Raw genomic sequence first — 12,934 nt, 5'->3', positions numbered from 1 at the left:
TGCATTGGGGTTGCGAAATACCCCATCGCGATTACTAAGGGGTCACAGTGTATCCACGTAGTAGAAAGCACCCCCATTCCTCGCGAAGGCCAGTTTACGCGTAACCCGGGGACCAGCAGCTAAGCGCTAGCCTGCGAGGAGCAGGAGAACGGAACAGAAGGAGGTAGGAGGACTAGGAGGCAGGGAGAGTTTGAGGTCCCCGCTTAGGCCGGTTTACGGGTAACCCGGGGCCCATCCTGCTAAGCACTCGCCTTCGAGGAGCAGGAGAACAGAGCAGAAGGAGGTAGGAGGACAAGGATGCAGGGGGAGTCCGAGGTCCTCGCTTAGGCCGGTTTACGCGAACACTACCGAGAAGGAGAAGATGATGATGATGATGTGAAGTTGAGAGTTGTTTCCTCCGACGTTTCGGGGTCCCTCCAGACCCCAGTGTTTGCCATCGTAACTTACGAATGTGCATTGGGGTTGCGAAATACCCCATCGCGATTCCTAAGGGGTCACACAGTACCCACGGAACACAGAGTGCCCAAGGTCCCGAGTTAGCCCTGTTTACGTGTTATTTGGGGCCCACCCGGCTAAGCGCTTGCCTGCGAGGAGCAGGAGAATGGAGCAGAAGGAGGTAGGAAGGCGGCAGGGAGAGTCTGAGGCCCTCAAGGAGGGCGGTTTACGCGAACTCTGGCCTCTGTAAAGCCAAGCGTCCAACAGCGAGGCCCAGGAGAACTGAGGAGAGGGCCAGTTTACGTGAAGACTACCCTCTGTAAAGCTGAGGGTTTGCAAGCGCAGGGTAGAAGGACCAAGGAGAAGGAGGAAGGAGACGATGATGATGATGATTTGAAGTTGAGAGATGTTTGCTCTGGTGATTCGGGGTCCCTCGAGACCCCAGTATTTGCCATCGTAACTTACGTATGTGGGGTGGGGTGGCGAAATACCCCATCATGATCACTAAGGGGTCACAGAGTACCCACGGAGCACGGAGCGCCCGCGGTCCTCACTTAGGCCGGTTTATGCGTAACCCGGGGCTAAGCGCCTCTCCAGCGTCCCTCCAGACCCCAAGGTTTGCCATCGTAACTTACGCGATCGATGGAGGGTTACAACCAATTAGGTGCCTTTGTCCGACGCTGTGACGAGACCCGCTATAGCCGGAAGTCCGCCTGATCCCCATCTGCCCCCACCGCGAACCGGAGCCCTGTTTCGTAAGCGACGAGAGGGGCTTTTACCTCGTCGCAAGCATATCCTATCCACATAGGATATGCTTGTGAAGATGGAATATGGGGGAGAGCAGAAGTGCGTTAAAGTTCCACAAAGTGATGAATGAAGGACATGCATATTGTATTGAAGAAATAAGTGATGAGAATGTTGTTATTTGCATTTACCAGCTCACCTATGTCAGACTTTTTGATAAACAAAATTCTAATGAAAGTGAGAACTGTCATGATCCTGGGCCATGTTGGCCCAGTATTCTTAGTTTTCATGTATTTTTGTATTTTGTTCCTTATTTAGGCCATGCTTCCTCGGTTGCCCTGTTACGTTGTTCCTTATGTGTTTTCCCCTTGTGACTCTTACCCCCTGTGTGCCCCTCTGTGTATCTGTGAGCCCTCGTCTCTCCTTGTGTTTTATTCCATGTTTTCCCCAGCCCGTTATGTCTGTGCTCTCCCCGTGCTCTCTCTCCTCCTGTCTGAACCTCCGTGTACTTCCTGTTTTACTTTGACAGTCTCTCGTCAGTATGCGTCATGTTGTGTTCACTCCTGCCCTGTCTCGTTATCTGTGTCAGCTGTGTTCCCCATGTGTTCCCACTTCCCTCGTTAACCCTCTGTGTATTTATGTCTGCGTCTCCCTCAGTTCGGTGTCGTGTTCTCCCTCATGACTGTGTGCCCCTCCGTGTGTTTCCTCGTAAGTCAGTTCCTTAGTACTTTCCAGTTTAGTTTCATGTCATTTTGTATCGCTGTTATCTTTTGTCATCTTTTGTCAGCAATAAAGCTGTATTTTGAGTTCAGTCCTGTTTTCCTGTGAGTTTGCGTTTGGGTCCTATTTCCTGCCTGCCACACAGCCAGTTCATGACAAGAACATGTACACTGTTACATCTTTCAGAAAATGTTTTGAAATTGTAGTGCACAGTTCAGAATAAATGTTTTTCAAAAACCATTGCGTCTTTTTAGTAAATGTTTATTTCCAAAAGAAATTTCTAAAAGTTCAAAACAAGAAAATTCACGCTTTTTAGAATTAATTAGAAGATAACTCTTATGTAGTTAAACTAAAATACTCTTTGAGAGTTAATATATAAACTCTTAACACCTAGTTAGCATTAGTAAGTGTTAAATTATCAACTCCAGACAGATTTGGTGTTTAACACTAAATCAGAGTCAACGTTCCAACTCTCCAAAAAGAGTTAAATTAACACTCTCTGGTGTGGACTGTCGCGAAATCGATCAATGTAGAGCAGTGTCACAAACCACGGAGGCCCCAGGAAAGTGCAATCAAACATTGAGTTTATTAACAGCCCGGAGAAAACATCAACATATGTCTTCTAATAGCTATAAACAGACATAGAACTTCTCATTTTGATAACACCTTCCATACAAGGTAATAATCTTAAGCCCTCAGAGTGACTGAGGGCTGGTTATCGCCTCCAGTCATCTGTTACCAAGTAGAATAAGATGCAACAGGTTTGCAACAAGAAGCTGGAAACATTTGGGCCTCTGCTCAGGCCTATTCCTAGATTATATGTATTATATGCACTGTAAGCATGCATTGCAGTTATCCTTCTATGTTCTAGTTTCCCTCAGCATGTATCACCTGGACAGTCACGCCAGTGAAGCTTAAGACCCTTAATGAACCGAACATCAACTCAAAATAAGCACAGATATGCAATGTGTATAAAATACTTCTAACCGTACTTGTAATAAAAGTTAACATAATGGAAGGATCCTCAAATGGACATCTTCAATAAACAACTGTAATGCAGTATCAATACTGTGAGAAATATTATTAGATGAAATAATGCTGTAAAGAATGTTATTAATGCAATTACAATGATGCAGATTATATGGCAGCAATAAAAGAATTTCTGTATCTTCACAGCACCCATATAGACACTTTCATAGTGTTGAAATCAAATCTGACAGTGTTAATTTGAACATGCTGGATTTGCTGTGTGCAGGACACCGGCCCTCGAGGCCTGGAGTTTGACACCTGTGGTCTAGGGGCTCACTGCTGTAAAAACTCTGTCTCGGTTTTGTATGCTGCACATGAACTCAGCTGGGGATTAATGGATGTAAAAGTTCTCTGGTGTGCAGTAATGGTTATCCACACAGAGCTCTAAAATTCAAAACCTGAATCTTAAATTGGACTGAAATTATCGGTAAGCCAGTGTAACTGAATTTTTAACATGGTCATATTTGAGTACTTAGATGTTTTGGTAAGAAAATTGCATGCAGTCCAACTTTTAATAAATTCTCACCGCCTATGAAAGGTCTGTAACTTAGAAACATCTTGGGGCTTAATAGATATATGTAACTGAATATTATCTGCACCTTTCTAGGTTTTTGTTTATTTATTTATTTTGAGACCTGGAATCTAATTGTTCCCGTCTTTAAAGCACTTTGGGTCAACCTCTATTGTTTAAATGTACTTACAAACAATAGCCATGTAAGTCAACACAAAAGTGCATGTTTCATAGTGCATATTTGAGGTATTGTTTTAATTTCTTTTCTTCTTTTCTTTTCATTACTATATAAAGCACCCTGAGTTGACTGTTGTGATTTTGCACTATATAGATAAATTAAAATGATTATTATTTAATGATGAAATTATGAAATTATTTATTTAAAAAAAAAAACTATTTATCGAACACTAGATACTGAACTGGTATATATTCGCTACCAATACCAGCATTGGTATTGATACTACGGATATTTGCCGACCTCTCTTATTGAGCATAATGTGATGGTCAACAGTATCAAGAGAAGAGGTCAGGCCCAAGATCAGCAAAGCAGAACATTCTCCTGCATCACCCAGCATCAAACTGTCATCAGTCCAATAAACAGCACAGAAGCCTGATTGTAATTTATGAAGTGCTTGTCCAGGAGAGCTGTCGCATAGCCACAATCTTGGCTAAAATCTTTGCAACAAACGGTTAAAAATAGTGTTATTCCTTAAAAAAAAAAAAAGCTAAATAGATTGAATAAACTATTTTTTGTAATTATTATAGTAATTTTGCTGAAAATGTTTTTGGATGTAAACGTTTACTTGTCAATAAAGCTTCCAGAAAGAAAAAAAGCGGGGTACTTCCGGTCTCCGCTGCTTCGTAAACGTGCCGTACGTCATTACGTGTTCATATTTACGGCAGCAGCTCCATCCATGTGGTTTTAAGATCTGCGGTTTCTCGACGTCAGCTGCTGAAGAAGCGTAGCAGTCGCTAACTATGTTCATGTAAACAACAGTGAAGGATATGGTTTTTGACGCTTTGTTTTACAGCTAACACGATGGCGCAGCCGGCGGAGAAAGGTATGTGTCACTACAAAGTTATTTATTAAAAACACAGCAAGCCAGCATATTTTACTGAGCTGACCAAGACCTCTGCTTGTAACCCTGCAGACGCTTCCCTAAAAAAAGCCTCTTAGTGACCAAGTCAGCATTTTATACTTCCAGTGTCACAAAAAGAGCTCGTGACTGTAGGAGAAGTTGGCTGAACACGAAACTCAGTTCGCTCTGTGCGTAATTAGCACACATAATTCTCCACTCTGTTCTTCGTAATTCATAAGCTTAACTGAACAGAACAAGAATAATTACATATATTTTTTCCTCCTTTAAAAACAAAAAACAGTGTCAGGTCGCACAGTAGCACTTTGTTAAAAACCAAAAATATCCTCAGACATAATAAAATATTTGTTATATTGGCTGCTGCACTTTTAAATCACCTGATGTTGCCCTTTCTTTATTGTGCTTCACTGTCTTGCAGCATACTATCGCTTTGTGGTGCTCTTCTTTAACTGTCTGCTGACCTTTGGGTCCTACTTTTGCTTCGACATTCCCAGTGTGTTACAGGATCAGTTCCAAGGGGTGAGCAAGAGGCAGCGCTGCTTACAGATCGCATCAATATTGCACGACTTGATTATCAGCAGGGAAAGACTGATGTTGTTTTTAATGTTTGACAGAACCTGACGTGTCCCAATGCGACGGAGATCAATGGGACAGTGGACTGTGTGGAGGGACTGGGGATGACCCCTCAGCAGTACAATCTTCTCTATGCCATCTATGCTTGGACGTAAGCACATTAATGCATTGATTTCACTGTGAAAATGCAGAAAAGTGGCTTATCAATGAGAAGCTTCTCTCTGTTATCAACAGGAATGCAGTAGTGGTGATCCTGGCTGGATTCCTGATTGACAAATTAGGAAATCGCTGTAAGTTTTGTTTTATGTTTTCTCTCTGCATGGTCTGCAGTTATTTTTAATCTACTGACAGTAAAATGATGGTACAACCATTTCTTTTGCTCCTCTTTGCAGTCGGTGTGTTTCTCTTCTCTTTTCTCTGTGTTTTGGGCTCATCGCTGTTTGCTCTCGGCTCCCACTTCAAGGGATCTCCCTACTTGCTGCCGCTAATGCTCACCGGCCGTCTGCTGTTTGGATCAGGCAATGGATCTCTGACTAGTAAGTTCTCTTCATGGATATGAACAAATATTCTCTGCAGCGTTGCCTTTGAGGAGCATTTCTTAACCACTCAGTTACCTTTCTCCTTCTTCATTAGTTGTTCAGAATCGCATCACAGCCTTCTGGTTCAAAGGGAAGGAGTTGGCTTTGGCTTTCGGCCTGACCCTGGCCTTCTCGCGGCTGGGCTCGGTGTTGAACTTCTTCCTCACGCAGAAGTTTGAAGAAAAATATGGCATGCAGTGGACACTCTGGGGTGGTAGGTGACGAATGCGAAGAAATCTCAAGGATTATGGTGTGGTGCCATGTGACCTGGGTTTCTCATGTTATTGTTTCTTAGGCGCACTGTTGTGTGTGCTGGGCTTCACTTCCGCTGTCATTGTCAGCACCTTGGACAAGATTGGAATGAGACAGCTGGGTCTCGATGGAGCCATCCAAGAAGAGTCTCGCAAAGTGGTACGATCAATATCCTTTAATAATAACAACATGCATACATAGGGATGGGTATCGTTTAGGTTTCATCCGATACCAGTACCAAACCGGTACTTTTGAAACAGTGCCGGTGCTTAAACGGTACTCAAACCAGTGCTTAAAGAATAAAGAACACAAAATTGGTCCAAAAACCTCTCATGTTCAGCTGTTATTTTGTAAAAAGATAACAATGTTAGCCTTTTCTGCAGCTATAGGGCATATATGGTATCACTCTTGGCTGGAAGCAGTGCTTAAATAATGGAAAAAACACAAACTTTGTCCAAAAACCTCTCATGTTTAACTGTTTTCCACTTTTTCTTTGGTCATTTTAGCCTTTTTGGCCAGGGTGAAGGGAGTATCTGCCATCAAACAAGAAGACAGCCGCATGTAACTACGACTTTGTTTGCTAGTTCACCTTACATGCATTAATGTAATAACGTGGTTAGCCTACTCAACGTAAATTACGCATAAACAACATTAAGCTACTCACGCAGAGAAGAACGGCTGCTGCTGCTGCCATCATCATCCGTCATCATTTCTGCTACACTGGCAGGGCTAGGGGCCAGGACTCTCCTCTTCGGGTTTTTGGGGGATGTTGCTAACTCCGGGTCGATAACAGGCACCACACCCGCAGTAGATGTGCTCGGTGTGAGGTCTCGCAGGAAGCGATCAAATACGGCGCATTTCTCGGCTTTTAAAAACACCGCTATGTGTCGCCAGGTGTTTCATCGGATTTGAGGTGTTACCTCTTTTGCACAGTATGACCTTAAAGCACTTGTTGCAGGCTGCTGAGTTTGCGTCTTTTGTGAAGTACAGCCAGACTTTTGACCGCTTCGCCTTGGGCATTTTTAATCTGTAGCTCTGCTCTAAAAGAACGTACGTACCTGGGCCCACCTACTATCCTCGGAAACGTAAAATGATTGGCTAGAATCTAAAGTGTATCACAGCTCAGGAAAAACAAGCACCGAAATGAAGCACCGAAATCTGCGCTGCTTTTCGGTCTGGTTACTACCGTTTATGTCAGAACCGGTGACATCATGGCACCGGATACCGGTACCCATCCCTATGCATACGTAACATTGATGATTTAAACCTTGTTTTTTCAGTATTATGGACACACTAGTGATCTGTGTGTGGAGCATCATTTATTGTTGTGTGTTTTTTATTTGTAGAGGATTCAGGATGTGAAGCTCCTGTCAGTAACATACTGGCTGCTGGTTCTCACCATCATGTTCTTCTACAACGGCATCTTCCCCTTCATTGCTGATGCAAGGTAGAGTTCTTGACATAAAGTGTGTGCATACTGATGAAATACAGTGATGTGAAAAAAATGTTTTCCTCCTGCCTGATTTCCTGTTTTTGTTTTTGTTTTTTTGCTTGTTTGTTTGTTTTCAAGCATTTGCGATAACTGGCAATGCGTCTTCACAACGCTGTGGAAGAATTTTGGCCCATTTGCAGAATTGTTGTAATTCAGCCACTCTGGAGAGTTTTTCAGCATGAACCAGCTTTTTAAGATCATGCCACAGCATCTCAATCGAATTCAGGTCAGGTCTTTGACTAGACCACGCCAACGTTTTTATTAGATAAGATGAATTAACTGTGGTGTGTCAAATCTTTGGAAAGCTGAGTTTAGTTTCTCTAGCCACACCCAGGCCTGATTACTTCCAGACGTTTTTATAAAAGTAACACAGCATTTTAGAAAAGGAACATTAAAATATGGTGGTGGTAGTAGAGCAGGGCGATATGGCCAAAAATATTTATCACGATATATATTTGAAAATTTGCGATAACGATATAACTGACGATATAATTGATGCGAGACAAAATACAACTCCACAACATTACTAGTGCAAAAAGACAACCTTCCATTTATTTTCACTTAAACAAGAAGCTGGTTTTTATGTACATTAAAGCTTTATAAAAATGTAACAGTGCAAATGCAAATTCCTTGCTGAAAGTTTAACCAAAAGGCATTTCCAGTAGAAATGGGCTGACATATCCTGAGCATAACCATATATAATATCCACTGAAGTTAAAAAGAGGTGCTTTGCAACATTAAACTGCAGTGTGCAGTACGCATTTTTCGGACCATAAGGTGCAAGGGATTATAAGGCACATTAAGCGAAACAAAGCAGTCAGATAAATCAAACTTTATTAAACTCATTCTTCTTGCTTCCTCCACTTCTGTACCATTGATTCATTAATGTTGAATTCTCTGGCAGCTGCTCTATTCCCATGTTGTTGCAGTATATTAATGACTAACCTCGTATTGTGGATGGATTATCTCAGTTGTTCTCCTGACTGAAGTTTGGTCCGTTTACAGCATCCTGCCATGCGACTGCATTTGTCTCTAACTATCAGGAACCTTAACGTTAACTTTTATAAGTGGAAAAGTGTTAGTGTTCGTCCTCCAGCTTCACTGTTTATGTTATGCTAACATAGCTGTGTCACTAGCGATCACGTAGCACATCATTATATACCAGCTAGCCCAACTTCAGTAACCCTACAAACGTCACTGCTGTTAAGTTTCCTGTCTTCATTTATGTTTGAAGTGATAGCAGAGCTGTACGTTTGAATTTTTTCAGAAATCTCTCAGTCAGAACATGCTATATCACGCTTAGGTAACTAGCGAAACTAGCGAGCTAACTTCCGCTAGCTTCCTGCTAACTTCTAACTCCGTTAAATGTAATAACTTTTGTTTTCATGGATGTCTGGAAGTTAAACTTTATAGTTACACCTGGTAAAGCAGCAATGCTGATCGTTTTATTAAAGATGAAAGAATTTAGACAGTTTTTAACTCTCAGTGATGCTGCAGTGTTGTTTGACCTGAAGCATACAGAGTTTAGGACCCAGATTACTCCCAGATTTAAGAGCATCTTAGTCCGACAAATATGACAATAATGACGGCCGCTTGCATGTTCTGCAAAAAAATGTGCTTTGTTGTGTATCTGACGGACAAACACCAAACCAGTTCCACATCACGGAAGTTGCACCATTTTTACAAACCAATTCTGGTTCATCTGTTTCACTCAACAATCGACCATGTGCGTATGAAAACAAAGGCACTGCGCGTGCACGTTTTACTCCCATTCTATCGCGATATTTCATTTTCCTATCGTTGCCTAACATTATACCGGTATTACCGTGAACGGTATAATATGGCCCAGCCCTAGGTGGTAGTGTGATGGTCTGGGGCTGTTTTGCTGCCTCTGAACCTGGAAGACACGCTGTGGTAAATGGAACTGTGTGGCACGTCTATCAAAACATCCTGACGGAGAATGTCAGGCCATCTGTTCATGACCTCAAGTTGAAGGGCACCTGGGTGACCCAAACCACACCAGCAAATCCACCTCTGAATGGTTGGAAAAAAACAAAACAAAATGAAGACTCTGGAGTGGCCTAGTCAAAGTCCTGACCTGAGTCTGATTGAGATGCTGTGGCATAACCTTAAAAAGGCAGTTCATGCTTGAAAGCCCTCAGATGTGGCTGAATTACAACATTTCTGCAAAGATGAATGGGCCAAAATTCCTCCACAGCGCTGTGAAGACTCATTGCCAGTTAACGCAAACGCTTAAGTGAATTTGTTACTGCTAACGGTGGCCCCGCCACTTATTAGATTTAGGGGCAATTACTTTTTCACACAGGGCCATGTAGGTTTGGATTGTAATGTAATATTTACATTTGTTTGATCTGAAACATTTAAATGCGACAAAGATACAAAAAAAAAACACCTTTACACACCACTTTCAGAGCAACCAGTGAATTATAACCCAGCATTCCTTTGAATAGACCAGCACCAAAGTGATACTGGTGTCATAAGCATTCACATCTGCCATTTATTCTTTTCATTTGCCAGCAAGTTCATCCAGGATAAGTACAGCTACTACAGCCAGAAGGAGGCGGCTTATATTGCAGGAGCAGTCTATGACAGCTCACTGGTCCTCTCAGCCAGCGTGGGCATTCTCATCGTATGTATCTTTAGTCTACACCAAATTGTATTCCTGCATTGAGTTGAGTTGGTTTATCATGAAACACTCTCGCTGCCATGTGTTTCAGGATTATGTGGGTCTGCGGGGAGTCTTCGCAGTGGCGTGCGCTGTCCTCACGCTGCCCGTGTTTGGACTCCTGGCTTTCACTTTTGTCCCTCCTCTGGTTTCAACCATATGGCTGGGAGTCACCTACTCCTTTGCGGCTGTGAGTAAATAGACATCAGTAAAATGGTAAATTATTACTATGAATTAATGTATTTCCTAGTATGTTAAACTTGTTGCTGCCTGTGTGGCATTCCAGGCCAGCATGTGGCCGTCTATTCCCCTTGTCGTACCTCAGGCGACCCTGGGAACTGCCATGGGCCTGGCCACCTCCGTACAGATGATTGGGATCGGGATCTCCAATCTCGTTGTTGGACAAATACTAGGCACCAAGTCCAGGTGGGGAGAACCTGACATTAGAATCTCATTGCCGTGCACTAATTGTCCTTCCAGTCTTGTTTAGCTTTGCAGTTTCTCTATTTGTGTTGCAGTGAAACTAAGATCCCGCTGTGGCGTTGGCAGAGGATGATGATCTTCATGTTGGCCAACACCATCAGCTGCATTGTGACCTCAGTGCTGCTTAATGTTGTTGATCACAGACAGGTCAGACATCTGTAGAAGTTATCTCATGAGTTTATACTCTATACACACACTCAGCAGGAAGTTAATTATTATTTTTTTGTCCCTACAGGGTGGGACCCTGAACAAGACAACCAAGAAGTCAGGGCAGGAGCAGAGAGACCCGGACCGAGAGCCGCTCACCCAGGCAGAGGAAGAGCCAAATGAGCAAGATGGTGATGCTGTTCAATCTCGTTCTATTAACTCTTAAGGTTTTCATTTGCACAGTTTTTTGTTATTTGAGCATTATTCTTGCTGTTTTTGAGTGATGCAGTCAACTCAGAAGGTATTCAAGACCTTTCCTTTTCCTTTTTCATGCCATTCATTAAGTTTTCAGCAGCTCTGACGAGTATCCCTATCATACAACCATCATGCTGCACTGTAGGGATTACAGTGAAGTTTTGAGCAGGTTATGAGTCATGTCTGGTGTTGGCTAGATTATCTTTTCCTTTCCTTTGAGAAAGTTTGCTGTTTGGAAGCTCAATGAATCTGTTATGCCTTTTAGTTAGAGTAACTTCCATGTGGCTGCACAGCCGTGAAGGCGATTAGTAAGGTGCTGTTGAGATGGATATCCTGGGCTTCTCTCATCTCACAGATAACCAAACTACCGTTAAAAGAGTCTCAGGTCCTTGGTCGCCTCTTTGACCGAGATCCTTCTTGCAAGAAAAGCATACGACGAGTCCTGCCAAATCAGGTCCTTTATATCACTTTTTTTTTAAAGTCAAATCGTTCCTGATTGCTTCAGAAGTTGTTTTAAAAATAAAAAATTTCTTTAAAAAATCTACAGTTATAAACCATGTTTTAAATTCCCTCTGGTGGATTTCACTCAGGTTCTAGAAACATTTCCAGGATTATTAAAGAAAAAGGGATGTATCTGATGATGGTAACACAAAAGCAAACAGTCTGAATACTTTTGTAAGTTACAGATTTCTGTTCGAGTTTTAACTTTGTGTTAAAAATTGATTACAAACACTGAAACACATTTTGTCAGTCTTGTTGTGACTATGACTTTACTGCTATAAATAATTGTGTGGAAATTCCTGCAGTTACTAAATTTTATTTGTAACAACAGTGAGATTCTTGTAATTCTGCTGCTTTCCAAACTTCTATCATTTCAGTTTAGTATTTTATCTGTGCAACTTGAAACTTAATTTGTTTTCCCTCACAGTGACCACAAACACAGCACATGACAGACACGATCAGCACCTAGCTGCTACACACGGTGGTGCTTATAACTGCTAGAAAGAGTTATTTCTCTCACACATTTGGTTTCATGAAAACAGATTTAGAAAAGAGTCATCAGAACTTGCGTTTATTGAAATATGCAACATAAATGGTGATCATGTAAGTAGTGTTCACAAAATGTTTTTCTTCACACAAACATGTTAAAGATGTTCTTGCAAAGTTGCGATTTCAGCACGTCAACTTGACCTGCAGGTGGAGCGTTCGGTTGTAGTCTCTTTTATGAGTGCATGTTAAACACACAACAGCCATTAGGTGGCGCTCCTCACACATGTACAGTTTGTATCAAGATCATGGGATTGTGAAGAGTCCACTTTTCTCTTTGCAGGATTTTCACCTCAGTTGGATGTTTCCCGTATTTTAACCTTTTGAATTTTATTGTCAATCCCCAAATATGCAATGGGCCCTTTTTTTTATTTTTATTTTTTTTATAAGTGATTGTGGGAATTTTGGGGGAGGTAGGCAGAATAACAGTACTTCATATCACACCCATCAAACTGTCAACACCTGTAAGAATGTGGCCTTGGTTAAAATAGCTGCAGATAAATAGCAGCACACCCTCTTCAGTGAATACCACAGAGTCTTTAAGGCGTTCACTGATTTTCCCCATGCCGCCTAATTCTGGACATGCTACTACTTTTTATATTGTTAGTGACATTGGTGTATTTAATTCCGTTTTCCATTTGTATTGGTCCAGTGATACTCGGTCTTGTACAAGTTTTTTCCATTTCTAAAAGACAAAACATCAATGCTACTAAATAAAATCTAAATGCAAATACTTGTGCAAAATGCCTTTTGATTCTTGAGTCATAACTTACAGTATCAAGGAGTATGACAGGAGGAAGAAGTAAAGTTGGTGAATCTGACAACATTTGAAGATTTTCAATTCATTCCTCTGTGCAGCTGTAACCAGTTATAATAACAATAAAT

General features: G+C 41.9%; 1 protein-coding gene across 1 annotated transcript; it reads left to right on the top strand.

The window, feature by feature from the left end:
• The first annotated feature begins 4,337 nt into the window (after window positions 1-4,337).
• On the top strand, window positions 4,338-11,740 carry LOC113028475 (major facilitator superfamily domain-containing protein 1-like). The gene is made up of 13 exons (XM_026178783.1): window positions 4,338-4,500; window positions 4,955-5,055; window positions 5,151-5,260; window positions 5,344-5,399; window positions 5,502-5,645; window positions 5,743-5,901; window positions 5,983-6,098; window positions 7,286-7,386; window positions 9,970-10,081; window positions 10,170-10,307; window positions 10,404-10,543; window positions 10,636-10,747; window positions 10,836-11,740. Exons 1-13 carry the CDS (start codon window positions 4,479-4,481, stop codon window positions 10,971-10,973), a joined length of 1,449 nt encoding a protein of 482 aa, XP_026034568.1. The 5' UTR covers window positions 4,338-4,478; the 3' UTR covers window positions 10,974-11,740.
• Window positions 11,741-12,934: the final 1,194 nt, after the last annotated feature.

The sequence above is a fragment of the Astatotilapia calliptera genome, chromosome 8, assembly GCF_900246225.1.
Source record: "Astatotilapia calliptera chromosome 8, fAstCal1.2, whole genome shotgun sequence".
Taxonomy (NCBI): Eukaryota; Metazoa; Chordata; class Actinopteri; order Cichliformes; family Cichlidae; genus Astatotilapia; species Astatotilapia calliptera.
Note: the sequence above shows the minus strand (reverse complement) of the source record. Positions and strands in the feature narration are given on the sequence as shown.

Coding starts and splice junctions, on each gene's coding strand:
- LOC113028475 (XM_026178783.1), top strand. CDS start 4,479: ATGGCGCAGCCGGCGGAGAAAG. Junction 4,501..4,954: donor GGCGCAGCCGGCGGAGAAAG/GTATGTGTCACT, acceptor ACTGTCTTGCAG/CATACTATCGCTTTGTGGTG. Junction 6,099..7,285: donor AAGAAGAGTCTCGCAAAGTG/GTACGATCAATA, acceptor TTTTATTTGTAG/AGGATTCAGGATGTGAAGCT.